Here is a 15,262-nt window from a genome sequence, read left to right as displayed (position 1 = left end):
CCGAGGCCGTTGGCCGTTGTCGGCCGTTGGCCCTCGGCCGTTCCCCGGGCCGGGCAGCCCAAGTTCCCCGGGGATGTCTTCTCTGCTTCCCCGGGGAGCCGCACGCCCGGGCCGGGGGCAGGGATGCCCTGTCCCCAGGGTGTCGGCACCTCTCCGGTTCTGCCTGTGCCTCCCCTGGTTCCCCAGTACACCTCGGCGTCTGCGGTGGCTTGACCCGGCGGGACAGCAGGCGCCTGCTCACCCGCTCGCTACCCTCCTGGGCTGGGCAGCTCCTCAGAGGGCTCCTGGGCCGAGATCCCTCGCCCACCGCCAGCTCGGGCAGAGCAGACTTGGCTCGCTCGGGGACGGCCGTTCTGTTTATTGCCAATGGAAGCCTGGCAGGGGAATGAGAAGGCCAAACCCAGCCTGAAAATGCCTGCCCCGGAGCCCTGTCTGCTTCCCGGGCTCGGCTTTGCTCCCAATTTTCTCTCCTTCCTCCCACCGAGCGGCACAGGGGGACGGGGTTTGCCGTTAGCTCCTCAGGCATTGTCCCTGACGCTCCTTCCTCCTCACGCTCTTCCCCTGCGCCGGCATGGGGTCCCTGCCACGGGAGACGGTCCTCCACGAACCCCCTCCAGCGTGGGTCCCTTCCCCAGGCTGCAGTCCTTCAGGAGCAGACTGCTCCAGCGTGGGGGGTCACAAGTCCTGCCAGCAAACCTGCTCCAGCGTGGGCTCCTCTCTCCACGGGGCCACAGGTCCAGCCAGGAGCCTGCTCCAGCGTGGGGTCTCCATGGGGGCACAGCGTCCTTAGGGTGTCCCCCTGCTCCGGCATGGGGTCCTCCATGGGATGCAGGTGGAGATCTGCTCCACCGTGGACCTCCCTGGGCTGCAGGGGGACAGCCTGCCTCACCATGGTCTTCACCATGGGCTGCAGTGGAATCTCTGCTCCGGCGCCTGGAGCACCTCCTCCCCTCCTTCTGCACTGACCTGGGGGTCTGCACGCTTGTTTCTCTCCCATGCCCTCACTCTGCTCTCCGGCTGCAGTTTCTGAGTCCTGGCAACCTTTTTTTCCCTTCTTAAATATGTTATCAAAGAGGTGCTACTGCCGTTGCTGGTGGGCTCGGCCTTGGCCAGCGGTGGGTCTGTCCTGGAGCTGGCTGGCATGGGCTCTGTCGGACATGGGGAAGCTTCTAGCAGCTTCTCTCAGAAGCCCTCCCTGTGACCCCCCCCGCTACTGAAACCTTGCCACACAAACCCAATACAGAATTAATTCTTCCTGACCGTACCTTCTTCTGTGCCTCCTTCAGGCACAGCCATGCAGCTACAAAGAGCCCCTGTCTGGATAGCCCTTGGCAGTGTTAACACAGTCTGCCTCTGGCTGCTCCTGCCCCCTGACAGTTCATTATTCATGGCCCTCATCTGCTCTCCTGAATTTTCCTTCCCCTGTGCCCCCCCAGTCAGTTGCAGGGCTTACGGAACTGTGGGAGCGTTTTCACATCGCTTCTCCGTTCACAGGTCTCGCCAGTACTCCCCACCTCCATCCCAGTCAGCAGTTTCATTCGGTACTTTGGTGACGTCATTCCTGTCGAAATCCCTTTCTTCCAGTGACAAAGTCCCGGTGGCCAGGCATACGGTATTTCCCTTTGCAGTTAGTCTTCAAGGGGCCACCCGCTGATACTCAAGTTACAAACAATTTGGTAGGCTCCTAGAGAGACGAGGAGGCTTCCAGTCATTTCAATGGCTTCGTACTTCTTCCCCAGCTTGGCTGAGCCAGCCTTGTACCGGTTGTGCCCACAGGCTCACTGGTGCCAGCTTTTCACGGACGAATCAGTCACCGTGCCCACCGGCAGACCAGTGGCGTACAGTACAGGTGTGCTCTGGGGATGAGTCCATCCAGTCCAGTGGTGCTGGTTTTTTCCAAGGAACCACCAGTCACGTGCACTTCTGGTGGTGCTAGGAACCACTACTCCTCTTTCTTGAATTCTGCCTTGTATCTACCTCCCTTCTCTTTGGCTTCTGTATCCTAATGATCTTCAAGCGATGGCATCCTTCTCTCCTGAGCTCGCGGCTCCTTCTCCTTTCTGCGCTGCCTTTGATGTTTCACTTGAAACGTTCCCAGGCTTTGTTCTAACAGTGCTCTGAAGCGTTCATCTCCGAGTCACTGATGTCTCTCAGTGTTGTAAATCTGACCCCCTGTCCTGGGGATGACAGTATGCCTTACCATTTGCTGGGACTGAAACTTTCTTTCCCTCACGAGGCATTTTTTGTTCAGAGGCAGCCTAGGACCTGCATGGGAACAGAGGTGTTAATTAGGGACACAAGTGTACGCTGGTCTTTCTGCTTTAGCTGTGGCAGTGGCCACCATGGAAGCAAGAAAAAGCAATGAACCCCAACAGTGGAAGCAGTTAACAGCCAACAGTGTACTGGCAGGAAGGAGCAAGCTCCTCCGTCCAAAGAAAGAGGTACAGTAAGAAAAAACACACTGGGCACCAGGATTTTGATTAAAAAGTAGTCAGAAAGTAAGATTTGTCTTTGTGGTATCAAAGATTTGTTTCCAAGACCACAGTTCCTGCGGCAAGGAGTTGGGCATTATTTAAACCCTGCCATATGGCTTTGCTCCGTTTTACGTTAAAGAGGCACCGGGAGACTCTTTGAAAGGGTCCAATCTTCCCTATTTTACTCTGAAGCAATGGAGATAAACGAAGAAGTTCAAGCCGGACAGGTCGCAGAGCACCACCATGCTGATGTCATGGACTGGAGGAGCCCCTGGCAACAGCCGAAGGCTAACATTCTATACCGGCCAGCAACTGCCTTCGTAGGTTCCGCAAGCCAGGAGAAGGCAGCAGCTCCTCCGTTCAAGTGTCTTTTGCTGTCTGGTGGAGTTTTGTTTCAAAGAAGAAGCGTGGCTAAGGTTCTGAAGGCCCAGATTTTGAAAGAAAACTACCGCTTTCAGGCTAAGATTACGATTTGCCTGGATGTTGACAGCTTTAACGTTTTCATGTATGTTCGGCCGGTACTGAGAGTGGAGGAGAAGTACCAGTGGTGAAAATGGCCGCAGTTGGGAATGACCGTTATTCCCATTTTCACTCCCCCTATGCACAGGTAAATGCTGTAGATTTTAGAGTGGTTTGTGTCCTTGATTTTCTTGATATACCCATGCTGAAAGGGAGGCTCATTATGTAATATTTGCATCCGTTACTGCATCCATTTCAGCACCAGGGATTTAGGCGTCAGTGCCTGGGAGGTGGGCTTTGGCTCCAGACCCCAACGTGTCTCAGGGGATGGCCCGGTTGTACTGACTCCAGTCCAAAATTGGCACGCTTTGGAGATGCTGCTCCGAGACCCAGCTGTTAATGTCTGGAACTGGGTGAAACTTACCTTCAAGTATTCAAATAGTTCCCAGCGTGATTTTGTTTTCCTTTAAAAAACCACACACAAACTCACGCAGAAATGACCATCAACCTGGCATTTCCAGCACTCGGCTGGGATGGAGTTCATATCCAGGACATAGAAACCTGAGTTCACACGTTCAGGGTAATGGCCATGAGCACTTGCCTCTTTGGAATTATGAGTTTATCATGTGCTTGAGGAAGATACCTCAGGTTATAAGGAGAAGTGAATTCCATAGTCAGAGATGACGCTAATATCTGTAAACTTTAATAAGGCAGAGATACAGAAAAATAATTTTAAGTATGACTAACAAAAGTGACCCTCGTTATGAAAGTGCTTTCTCTCCAATATTGTGCAGACTTTTTAGCTGGTGACATATTGAGCGATAGAGGGAGAGCAGCAGTGGGAGTGTATCTATGAGGAAAGCAGCGATAATTAAACAAATAATTAAACAAATCTTGTAGATATTCTTTTGCTCCCATGAGGCTTCTGTTTGTCATGTATCAAAACAGCTGGGAGATGCTGTGAGCAGGGAGTAATGACAGTTGTCTCACAACATCAAATCCTGAGTATTTGCAGTAACTTGCAAATGCTTGTCACCGTAGTACCGTTACACGTGGACTACTGCATCATCTCCCCCATGAATCAAAACCAAAACGTTTCAAAAGAGGAGATTCATGTTTAAGGCAACCACTAGGTTATGGGAATCTAGTGTGACTTACCCACAAAGTCATATTCCTCATGAGGGTTCCAGGTGCAGGTTCTGCCACTGTGAAAAACCTCTTGGCTGTGATTCTGAGTGCTCCTTATGGAGACAGGGGAGATGTTCACATCTGTTTGGCAGATTGAGAGATATTGAAATAAAGGTAGAAAGGAGCAAGTCCCTTCAAGCACGGTTTTTAGTCTGAAAACAAAAGTGACTTTCTTCTGCTGAGTTGACATTCCCAATGGGAACTGGAACAAAAGATTTTCTCCCGTGTTTTGAAATCGAAGTCTGACAAGTCTGTACGAGGCTTGCAAGTTCCCAAATTTTTATTTTTTCAGGTTTTGTTGGGAATCTTTCTGGGTTTTGTTTCTTACTCCTTATTTTCCCAAGGACCTGGGTCCTTTAACGGTAGGAGAGCACTAGTGTTAAGATTGGCACTTGTACAGCAGATTTCATCTGAGATTGACCTGATTATCCCATTGTGCAGGAAAGGAAACTCCGCCACGTGTCCATTAAGTGACTAATAGTTTTTTTTTCTTCCCAGAATCTCAGGACAAGTCTGCAGTGTAGTAAGCACACTGCTTTACCTCCTGAAAGCTCCACTGACCTAACTCAAGACAGCTTTAGAGCTACCTGGAGCTTAAGATAACTTTAGAGATAACTTTAGATCTTCTAAAATGTCAGAACGTGGTCCCACAAAATCATAGTCAGGTGTTCACAGTGGTGCACCATGTAAGAAGCCACTTAGTCCATTTTTATTGTTATATTTACAGTATCTGAAAACTGTTTTCTCCTGCAGCGAAAATACAGCAACGTCCCCTGTTTCTGGGAAACACAACCCGTAGGCTGTGTGAGGTTCAACTGTGCCTTCCATCATAGCAAACCTCGTAACATAAATGGACTTTTTTTGCCGCCTACCAACAGTGAGTAAAAATATTTTCTCAACAATTTGTGCATTAGAGCAAGTAAATACACAAAAATGTCCTTCCGGTGCTTACGTAATATATATTAAGGCCCAGAAATGTACTGTGGCAAATCAATCAGGTACGACCTGCTCTCCCAGCAAGTTGAAGGCCAAGAAAGGAATTGTATTGGCATTTGAATAGGGTTGCCACATGAATTTTTTTAGCTCTCATGTTACGGATCTTTGGAACTATGAGGGACGTGAAAGATGAAGTCACAAGTGGCAATTTAGGTTGCTGAGACCCGTGGAGTAAAAATGTTGCTTTCCTTGCGTATTTGCTAGATGAAATCCCTCTAGCAATGAAAATGGTTAGTAGGCAGGCAATCGTTTAAGAGAAATGAAAAGTAGTGTGTGTGGTGGGGGGAGGAGGTTGGTAGGGCCACTAGCAGCAACATCTGTTGATAGAGCACAACATGTTACATGGATGAGACACCCCTTCTATAGATAACATAAGATTACAGTGCCATGTGCGCAGATGTATTTCCAGTTCATCGTTCTGAATAAGCCTGTCAGGCTTGAACATTGGGTGCAGGCTACTGAAGTACAGTAATAGTGTGTAACGCAGCACAACTCTTTAGGGAAAAACCCGCCATTTGAAGTTGTTTTTTTCCCTCAGTCCTTTCAGAAAGGAGCTCTTGTCTGCCAGGAGTCCTGGTAGACAGCTGGAGCCTGGAACAGGGTAAGAGTCCAGGGCAGGGAACCAAGACAGATGTCAGAAATCAGGCAGAAAGAGGAGTGAGAGCAAGGCAGCATGACTTGTCATGGATACACGAACAAGTGGACTAAACCAGAGTTGTTCGTGGGGCTTATTGCCAGAGCTGGAGACAGGTGTCATAAGAGAAGTCCACAAAGACCTCTAGTCAGAAGCAAACACCTTCTGTTCCTGAAAATCCCCCAGGAAAAGGTAGCCTGTCATACCTGGGCATGTGGAGCCTAACTAACCACACAGGACCAAGGCAAGAACTTGAGTGTTGTTTCTGTGAGTGCCCCTATGGCTTTTAGTACAGTTCCCACAGCCACAGCGTCAGTCCCTGGCACCTAGTGCTGTCGTAAACATCACATAGGCACGCTTTTGGGTGCGGTGTGAGTCAGAGACTGTGCCCAAGAGGCACTGTGGACGAGGGTATCCTGTGTAAGAGCAACATTCAACAATCCAAACGAGAAAATGGACCCAAGCCTTTTACTCTGTACTGCAGTACGTATAAATTCAAAGTCCGTGTGCTCCACAATAACATTGCAAACATTAAAACTGCATTTATTCGTTTCAATACTTACAAATCTTGTTAAACTAATTCAAGCTTGATTTGTCTTACCCTTCCCAGAGCTAATAATATCCTGTTCTGGACAGCGAAAAAGGCTCTATCAGGTTAAAATGTTGTATCTTACTTTCTCTTGCAGGAGATATGACAAATCTGATCTGCAGTAGCGTTATTAAAACGGGTCTAATACAATAACGCATGCTGCTCATAGGCAAGCAAGAGATGCACAAGAATAACAACAACTGAACTAAAATAAAATGCCCATGCTTCATCTTTTTCTTTAAAAGCGGAAAAAATACCCAACTTCAATCCTGATTGTATCTATAGTTGCAAACTGGTCAGCTTGAACAGTACAAATAGGCTCACCATTTTTCATCATTTTTATTTTCAGTCTGTTGCATTTCCTGGCTCTCCCAAAATGCTATCCCAGTACTGAAATACTTTTGTGGCAATCATCACGGGTAAATTCCTAAGGAAAAGAGTATCTTTCCTGATTGTCTTCTAATTAAGTGTACATTATTTTCATGAACTTCATATTCCTTCTCAAAATCTACATTTTGTACCGAGTAAGAGAAAGAGTTGTCATTCAGAAAATTCTAATAGAAAAAAAATGTCTACAAGCCAAAAATAGGTAATCCCGTGCTTAGCGCTGCTAAATTCTTCACAATTGATGCCATGGGGAGGTCTACAGGCCTGCCTATTACTCGGCATGTTTAAAATATTTTCACAGGTGGGGTCCTAAACTGCCTTACTCACTTCAGCCCAGGTATTACTAATCGCGTGTTTCCCTATGTTGTAAATATCTACCTGTTTTTTCACACCTTCTGTAGTGGGAAGATGCTCTTTTGCCAGCCTCCACAGAAGATTTTTCCTAAAAGGCACAATCTGTCTATTTAATGACTCCTCCAGCATGATAATGATTTCAAAACTATACCTGCTGGTCTGAGCCTGGATTTGATATTCTAGTTCCTGCCTAACAAAATAAATACAATGCTCTTTTCTGCAGGTGCCCCACTGCAACAGGGTATCCAAGGAGGGATTCTGCCTCCAGCGCATTGTCAAGAATTACTCAGAAATCAAAAGAATATTGTACTACCAATTCATCCTCCAGTGATTATAAACATCAATGATGATGACGATGATGAAGAGGACGATGAAGAGGATGATAAAGAGGAAGAGAATCGTAAGCGGGTTTTTTCTTTCTTTGACAAGCAAGTAGGATGGATTTTTTCAACTCTTGCAATGTACTTCACAACTGACTTCTTATAATAACCATCACATTTTTAGAGAAGAGTTGTTGACAAGTTTTTGAAATAGTTTCCAGCTAATCCCTGAAATATTGGAACTGCTCGTCACCAGATGTGAGTGAGGCAACGTTTTCCAACTCCTGTGAAATGGCTAGCTGTATATTTCAATAGTGGCAGAATTCACATACCTCTTCCTCATTAAACAGAGTTTCAAACGTGATCCACAATTCAGACGACCATCAAATACTCTTCAAATTTCTCAAAATTCAGGGGCCAAATTACAGGTTTAGGAAGCACTGCTTTTCTGGGAAACAAACTTTTGAGCAGGGGCTGTACACACTCATCACTGAAGGTGAAGTCACAGGTTTGTTTACAAAAGACAGTTGTGTGACTTTAACTTAAGTAATTTGTTTGACTGACTTCCTAAACCCTATAGGCAGTCTCATTTTACTACAGGAAGTTCGTCTTAAATCTGGCAAAGAGAATCCATACAAAAATCTTAACTAGTTTAACTGAATGTGAGTGTGTATATATTTATTTTATTTTCTTTTTCCAATTTTTTTCCATGTTGTTAAACCATTGCCTGAGAGACCAGAGATGCATAGGGAAGGAATGAATTGCACATTCCCAGAGGCTGAAAGTGAGAGAAAGACCTACTCTCACGTGTGCACTCTGCACATTACTGTGCTAGTTCTCAGGCAGCCCCAAGCTGCTTTTCGCTTTACACCTGCCCTTCAGGTTGGCTGGCAGGGCTGCCTGTTAGTGCTTCCTAACTCAGCTTCAGTCTGAGTAAGCCATGTTAACTTAAATGGTATCAAAAGCAGGGCTCTGCTAGCCTTAGGAGCCTTCACTGAGACAGGTAAGGAGCGCTCACTTCAGCAGCTCTGCCGGCAGACATTACATGACAGTAACTTTGGGCAGAGGTTTTGCGACAAGCACTCCCTGGTGACATGTTTAATCAGAAGATTTCCTTTTGGGTGTAAATGAAGGATCATTTTCAAAATGAGCACTGAAGGTGGTTTGGAATCCTTTTAAATCAACAAACATTAGCTTCTTAGTATGGGTTGTAACTGCAGTTCCATTGCACTTGGAAATACCCAGTATTAAGGAATCATTTTTCTGTCCAGAAGCAGAGGTCACAGTCAGAAAAAAAACCAACCGTGACCAAAATGAAAGTCACTATGGTCCTAGATTATTAAGAATTGTTGAAGGTCTTTGTATAGCTACCTAGTAATCTTTTAAAAATATTTCCTACAGGTGTTCCTGAGTGGGTGCCTAGGACTGCTGCAGATCTTGAAGAGGAAAGAGCAATAAAGGAAATATGCTATAAGTCTGGTAAATATGAAACTAGTCACTCTTTCCTAAACAGCAGTGCTGCCAATATAGTAAACTTTGGGGTTTTTTTCCCTCTTGGGGTATGTTTAGGAGAGTATTACGGGATTCAGTACCCCCACGAACACCAATCAACAAAAACTGTGTCTGCACCTCGGGAAAATGAGCTATTGCCCTTGGAAGCTACTGAGCAACACTTGCAGAAAGGCAAGTACTTTTCATCTTCTTGGACAATGTTTACCACTTTTAAATTACTGTCACAGGGAGAAACTATTACATAGCTTGCCCCTCCTCCTCGCTTCTTTAATTTAGTGACAATAAAAGCATATTACAAAGAGCATAAAAAAACTTACTTAATTTTCCCTCGTACAGATATACATAAATAGTGTCACACATGTGGTGACTACCTGCATCGATTGTAGATGGAAAAGGTAGAAATGGGCTATTAACCCTATATGTACTTTCCTGAGATACACAACATAGGTCTTTCATGTAATTTTTCTTCACGGTTGTCGTGGTTAACTCTATCCCAGCTGAAACCAGGTCAACGGTCAAGATTTATGTAGTCTAACTTTATCCACCCTAAGGCGAGGTGTGTAGCTGAAATGTCTCATCCAGGATCTCCGTTGTTAAATGGAGAGACAGGCACTCTTACGGGGCTGTTTATTGCATTGTAAGATAGTGCCACAGGAAGGTGAGATGAGTCACTCGCCCAGAGGTGTTCGCGCTCTCTGCTGGCTGTCTTGGGTGTCTGGATGATGAAATGTAGTGACACATCAAACTTTTCTATAACTAAATTGAGATTAAGTAAATACCCCCTTTAACTGTCTTCTAAAAGAAGTAACAAGAGAGTTCCATTTTGTTTTGACTGTTGGGCTTGATCCAACATAATTAAGGTCAAAGGAATACAAATTAATACATATTTACCCCCTTCATTAGGTTTCACCTTCATTCTTGAGCAAGTGCCATGACTGAAAGAAATCTGTGTTCGATTTTTTACTGAATAAGTAATATACGATGCCATATTAGGAGAGAGTTATGTTCTTAAGGTAACAAGACACCAGAGCAATCAGTAGATCAGTCATCAAAAATTGCTAGGCAGAAATAAGACCTGCTACTTTTAATCAAAAAAATAATAGTTGTTGTATATTTCATGTAAATTTCAGGGATAAAATCTTGATAATACTGTTTTATGTAAAACAGCTTTGAATAGGATGATGTGCTAATACAAAAAAGGGAATGGAAAAATTGTCTCCATGTCATGCACTTTTAACTGACACTTTTTCCAGCCTAAATTGCTCAATAGAACTGGGCAGAATTATTTCCTTCTTACTTCTACACGTAAAATGTTTCATATTAAAATAGCTTTGATAAGCTATATCTGGCAAGTATTTAGATATATTTAGACTACAGATGAGGGATCAGTAACAAATACATGAATACACCTTGTAATATATGTCTTTATCATTAGCTACATTCAGGAAAAAGCATAGAGTACAGTATTAATGAATATTTCCTAATTCATAATGAGAAGAATTCTGAGCCAGCACTGGTCAAAGCCATTGTACGAGTTCAAAGTAGCATTAGTCTTTGTGTTTACAGTCAATTTTTGACTTTGTTTTCAAGATTTTGTGACCATGAACTCTGCAAGAGGAAATATATCACTGCATTTTTGGATATGAAAATTTTGCATGCTTTTTAAAGAAGTAAATACTTGCTATTTTAATCCCGCAGAAACCAACCACACTGAGCTGGTAGAGAGCCATCACTATCAAGAAGTACAGGAAGAGAAAGGGATATCTGAGGAGCCAAGAAATTCACCTAATACAGGAACAGGCAAAGGTATTTTGAGAAAACAGTTGCCTTCCTCATTGTTGCTTTTTAAACTGTTAGATGATTTAGCACTACCTATTGAATTTCTGTTCTTGGTGTCAAATATGGACAATCCATATTTCAACTGGACTATCTCATCTTCCAGCCCCCAGTGTCCTGCAATAGGTCAAATCTGGAGTAGTAGCACAACATTATTGCTTAAGTTTGTTCTTTCACTTTTAGGAATCCACGCTTCAGACCCCAAAGCCAAACCAAGGTACCAACCAAGGCGTCAAAGGAAGGATGATGAAACTGCTTCTTCTTATATTCCTTATGAGAGAGAAACTGGAAGAAAGACTTACTTCTGTTCTTCAGAACCTCGAAGATCAGCACTTGCATTCTACCCTACTGTCACCATCACCCAAGAACCAAAGTTCAACAGGTCTACAGGTGGGTTCCTGCTCACACAGGAGTCTTAAAATGCCTCAAATACACCCGTCTGTATCGCGCTGCTTTCCATTTGTCCCTGCATGTGAATATGAACAGATTTATGCCTAAATATGGGCAAGAGTAAATTTGATCCAGCATAATTTTCGTAAGTAGATTGCAGCACTATCCACAGATGGAAATGTAAAGCTTCATAAAGCTTTACAGAATATTCACAAACAATAATAGAGCCACCTTCATAGCAGGAATTCACTTCTCTGCCCAGCAAAGAGGGATGAATGCAACGATGTGCCGATGGGCACAAATACACTGATCCCCACTTTTACAGCATCTTTTATGTGATTTATTCTTTGGAAATATTTAAGAAGCCTCATAATAGTCCACCTTTAACTTCTCAGCCTACTGCAAATATTGATAGTAGTAGCAGTAATTGTGCAGTAGAATTTCAGTTTCCTTTCAAGAAGCGTTTCTCGTTCAACTTTTTTCTTCCCGGCAGGGGATGAAAGAATGGTCTTGCTTTGCATGGTATTTTTCCACACCTGGAATTTCACTGGAGTTTGGACTGGGCTGGATTTATGATTGTTTGGGCTTTAAACCAGCCCCCAAACTGAAGCAGAAGTACAGAATTTCTGCTGCATTCTGGCCTGAACTGAGGGGAACCAAAAGCGCTTATTTACATTAGCAGGAGAAAGGGAAGAACAGGCAAAGCCATGTCTTCCTGCAGAGTAGCAGGGGGCAGGTGAAGAGCACTGTGGTTGCTTCATACTGCAACTCCCCTTGTGAAGTTCTGTTTGTAGTTTGAAGCGGGCTTACCTGCGCAACCAAGGCTCTTCCAAGTTTAGCCGCATCATTTCTAGTATTTTGTTACGTTCACGAACCGCCCGTGTCCAGGATGCATCTAGATGCTACAGACAGAAGAGGTAATTCATCGTTCAGCCAGAAGGTGTCCTTCGGAGTGCATTGGTTTCCATGGGCTCAACCGTGGATGTTGCAGAGGTCCATGTACCACCTGTGCAGTGCAGAGAAAGGATGTATCTGGGCAGGTAGTCAGCACTCAGAGGACAGTAGTGCATGAGGGGATTGTGTTCAGGGCTGCATTTAAGACAGTCTGAAAAGACAGATACATTCAGAGATGTTTCCCCAAAGCATTGCCTCAACTGAGTTCTCAGAGGCTTTAGGTACTATGATGACATGCATCTTGAAAATACCATAAACTCAATTGGATAGGGCTCATAAATATCATTCATGAAAAGTGAGGGACTAACGAATGAGCAGGTAATTTGTAGCTGGCTCTTTACTTTGCAGCCACAGTCTTCTTCAACCTGTGCGTTATGGTATTTTCTTAGAAAGCATGAGAGTTAAGCGTCAGGTGCTCAGTTACACTAGACAGGATCCAAATAACTAAAAACAGAGAAAGAAGACTATAAAACAAGAGGTTAAAGGAAATTGCACTGAACCAATCGCTAGCTCATCGAGGCGGGGGGAAGAGAATGGCAGTGCCATTCCGTGTGCTGCTTACACACAAGCAGCTAAAACCTTCTTTCTGTTGCCTTTCCAGGTGATGGTAATGCAATTCCTACAAAACTGAATAATACAAAGAGAGAAGGAGAGACTATAGGAAGGAGAGGACCAATAGAGAGTATTCCCAGAACAGACTGCAGATCCTCTGAAAACGGAGGTAATATACTTTAGCATCAGCTTCTCAATGCTGAACATCACATGGTCAATAAAATAACTGATTATATTTGCATAGGGCTGTCCACAAAGACCATTTTTTGAATCTTGTCTTCCAACCTCCTGCAGTAGGTCAAATTTTGAGTAGTAGCACAACATTATTGCTTAAGTTTGTTCTTTCACTTTCAGGAATTCGCACTTCAGACCCCAAAGTCAAACCAAGGTACCAACAAAGGCGTCAAAGGAAGGATGATGAAACTGCTTCTTCTTATATTCCTTATGAGAGAGGACCTGGAGGAAAGACTTACTTTAATTCTTCAGAACCTCGAAGATCAGCATATGTAGTCTACCGTACTGTCACCGCCACCCAAGAACCAAAGTTCAGTGGATCTACAGGTGCGTTCCTGCTCACAGAGGAGTCTTAAAATGCCTCAAATACACCTGTCTGTATCACGCTGCTTTCCATTTGTCCCTGCATGTGAATATGAACTGAATTATGGCTAAATATGGGCAAGAGCAAATTTGGTCCAGTCTAATTTGATCCAGTCTAAGTGACTGCAGCACTATCCACAGACAGACATGTAAAGCTGTATAAAGCTTTACAGTTGGTCAGACAGAATATTCACAAAGAATAATTTAGCTACCTTCATAGCAGGAATTCACTTCTCTGCCCAGCAAAGAGGGATGCATGCAATGTTTTTCCAATGGGCACAAATATACCAATACCCTCACCTCTGGATGATTGGGGTTTATTGTCATCTGTCATTTCATCCAAAAATCTAGTGGTAAATAATTTCAGTGATCATAAGCTAAGAAATTGATTTCACCTTGTCAGTTTCCATCATCTCTCTTGAGCTGGGTTGAATCTCCACCTTGAGGTGCTTCCCTGTCTTAATTTCCAATAAAAGGAACCTCCTTCACACAGAGTAACCCCTACTTTCAGATGAACAAAGGTAAGTGAAACAAGTCCCAACATCACTGCCTCGTCTTGGGCAGGAATAGTTGCGGGTTTTTTCTTTTAATGGTTGCTTTGATTAAATGTGGACAGCTTGGTATAGAGGTTACAGAGAGAACATTCTTAATGTGAAGAATACATCTTACCAAATTTCCAGGTTAAAAAAAAGCATAGAGCATTTAAAAAAAAAGGTGACCAGCATTTTTGTCATAAGAACAACCGTTACCATTTTTGCTACCTTTCTTTCCAGCAGTACCTGAGCCACGTGGTTGGAAAGGCTCCAAGCAAAAGAATCAGCTTGATACTACTAGAAGATTCTGGACCCAAATGGAAAACTATGGTAATACTTACTTGTTCTGTATGAACTGAAAATTTCAGGATTATTGTGGAATTAGTAATTTGAATGAATGGAATTAAGCTAGAATTAACAGAAACCCAGAGCATTAATAATATTATTTTTTAATCAAATTTTACAGAAAATGGTTAGTCATTAGGCAGCTTACTCTCCTGCAAAATCAGCTGTCTAGCACAAAAAATATAATATTGCCTTGCATCTAGGGCTTTCACAAGCAGGGATAAAACAGGAGATTAGTTTACGGATTAGTTTAATCTAAAAGCAACTGATGCCTTTGGGAAGATTTTCAACACAGGAACATTCACTTTGTTAAAGTCAAGGATGTCCGTGGCAGAATCACCTCATTTGGAAGATCCTGTGAGCCTCACGCAAATGCCGCAAGATGACAAATGATCTCTAAAGTACTAGAGAGAGAGTCTGTATTTAATATTAGCTGGTATTTCAGCGGTGAATACAATTCACCCGATGCATTCATTGATACTTCAGCTAATGTAATATTTAATTCACATACCGGACCAAGAGAGTCTTTCCTGAAATCGTAGCTGAAATTAAGAAACAACGTCTATGTTTTTTCTACAGACAAATATACTTCAGGATCTTACAATGCACCAAATCAGAGGAAAAGAAATCCACATGCAAAAACATTCTCTAAGTCTAAAACAACCATTCAGGTAACTGTTTGATAGAAATTGTTACAGTTCAGTCTTTTTAGTAAAAGGGACATGTCTCTCCCCACCTAGAACATGTAAAAGTGCTCTTAAAACTTCCCCGACCAAAACCCGCAAGAGTCTAAGCAATGCTGAGTAGTCTGAAAGAGCAGTTAATGGTTTTGTTTGTTTGCAGACATGTACTTTTGCCTGGTTAACTAACCTGTGGTTTCTCATTTTTTACAATATTACTGACGAGAAAGCAAAATACGTACCTGCCGTTAAAGCAGGGAGCTACAAGAAGTGGGTTTTGGCCTGTAGCACTGCATAAAGCACAGCAGAGGCTATAGGAGTGTGGCCAAACCTGTAGTCTGCAGTCCGTGCTTCAGTGTGACATTTCCTTATCTCCAGTCTCTCTGTGTCACCCACGGACCTAACAGGTTGTTTTCTCTGCGGTTGCACAGTTCGAAATGTGAACTAGTAGAGCATCCTCAC

General features: G+C 43.7%; 2 protein-coding genes across 2 annotated transcripts in view; one reads left to right on the top strand and one right to left on the bottom strand.

Annotated features, from left to right (window-relative positions):
• The window catches only part of LOC104828342 (chromosome unknown open reading frame, human C12orf29), a 9,874-nt gene extending 8,315 nt beyond the window's left edge, over positions 1 to 1,559 (bottom strand). The window contains exon 1 of the mRNA XM_010561975.1: positions 1,454 to 1,559. Within this exon, the coding sequence (XP_010560277.1) occupies positions 1,454 to 1,559 (106 nt within the window). The remainder of the gene's footprint in view (positions 1 to 1,453) is intronic.
• Positions 1,560 to 3,027: 1,468 nt separating this feature from the next.
• LOC104828340 (chromosome unknown open reading frame, human C12orf50) overlaps positions 3,028 to 15,262 on the top strand; it is a 13,303-nt gene continuing 1,068 nt past the window's right edge. The window contains exons 1-8 of the mRNA XM_010561974.1: positions 3,028 to 3,081; positions 4,875 to 4,998; positions 7,305 to 7,481; positions 8,803 to 8,880; positions 8,971 to 9,084; positions 10,612 to 10,719; positions 13,000 to 13,206; positions 14,700 to 14,791. Coding sequence (XP_010560276.1) covers positions 3,028 to 3,081; positions 4,875 to 4,998; positions 7,305 to 7,481; positions 8,803 to 8,880; positions 8,971 to 9,084; positions 10,612 to 10,719; positions 13,000 to 13,206; positions 14,700 to 14,791 — 954 coding nt within the window. The remainder of the gene's footprint in view (positions 3,082 to 4,874; positions 4,999 to 7,304; positions 7,482 to 8,802; positions 8,881 to 8,970; positions 9,085 to 10,611; positions 10,720 to 12,999; positions 13,207 to 14,699; positions 14,792 to 15,262) is intronic.

Source organism: Haliaeetus leucocephalus, unplaced genomic scaffold (assembly GCF_000737465.1).
Source record: "Haliaeetus leucocephalus isolate CR32 unplaced genomic scaffold, Haliaeetus_leucocephalus-4.0 Scaffold151, whole genome shotgun sequence".
Lineage (NCBI taxonomy): Eukaryota > Metazoa > Chordata > Aves > Accipitriformes > Accipitridae > Haliaeetus > Haliaeetus leucocephalus.
Note: the sequence above shows the minus strand (reverse complement) of the source record. Positions and strands in the feature narration are given on the sequence as shown.